Raw genomic sequence first — 590 nt, forward strand, 5'->3', positions numbered from 1 at the left:
GCACCTGCCGCTCTATCTGCCTCAGGTCCCCGTCCAGCCGGGTCATCTGCGTCAGGAGCTTCTGGGCCTGCGGGTCAGCCGTGGCCGGGCCCGTCGGAGCTGGGGGCACAGGGGCTGTGAGGGTGCAGGGCCCACCTTGCCTCTGTCCATCTGTCCGAGGGGCTCCTCCCTGAGTGCCACAGGGGCCCCATGCGTGCGGGGTACGGCGGGAAGTGGGTGTCAGGGCCTCACTGAGGGAGGGACTGGCCCAGGGACTTGCCAACAGGAGATGGGATCCCCAGAGCAGACCTCCCTAACCCAGGGCCACCACTGCCCCCCGCCCCCCGCCCGGCAGCCCTCAGTACCCTGCTGGCCAGGCCGGCAGGGCTCTGTAACGCTGGCCTTCAGGCGGCTCTGGACTGTGGCCAATTTCTGCTTCAGGGCCTGCAGCTCCGCAGCCAGCCTGGATGGAGGAGGAGCTCAGAGAAGGACGCCCCTCCTCCCTCAATCCCCCAACCCCACACAGACGCCAGGCCAGGCAAGGCCTCGGACCCCACAGAGCCAGTGTGGGCCCGCAGCCTGCCCCTGCCCCGCGTCTCCCAGGCAGACCC

General features: G+C 70.0%; 1 protein-coding gene across 1 annotated transcript in view; it reads right to left on the minus strand.

The window, feature by feature from the left end:
* EVPL (envoplakin) overlaps nucleotides 1–590 on the minus strand; it is a 19,075-nt gene that overhangs the window by 9,340 nt on the left and 9,145 nt on the right. Inside the window, 3 exon segments of the mRNA XM_015559211.1 lie at nucleotides 3–99; nucleotides 345–458; nucleotides 515–575. Coding sequence (XP_015414697.1) covers nucleotides 3–99; nucleotides 345–458; nucleotides 515–575 — 272 coding nt within the window.

The sequence above is a fragment of the Myotis davidii genome, unplaced genomic scaffold (assembly GCF_000327345.1).
Source record: "Myotis davidii unplaced genomic scaffold, ASM32734v1 scaffold274, whole genome shotgun sequence".
Classification (NCBI taxonomy): domain Eukaryota; kingdom Metazoa; phylum Chordata; class Mammalia; order Chiroptera; family Vespertilionidae; genus Myotis; species Myotis davidii.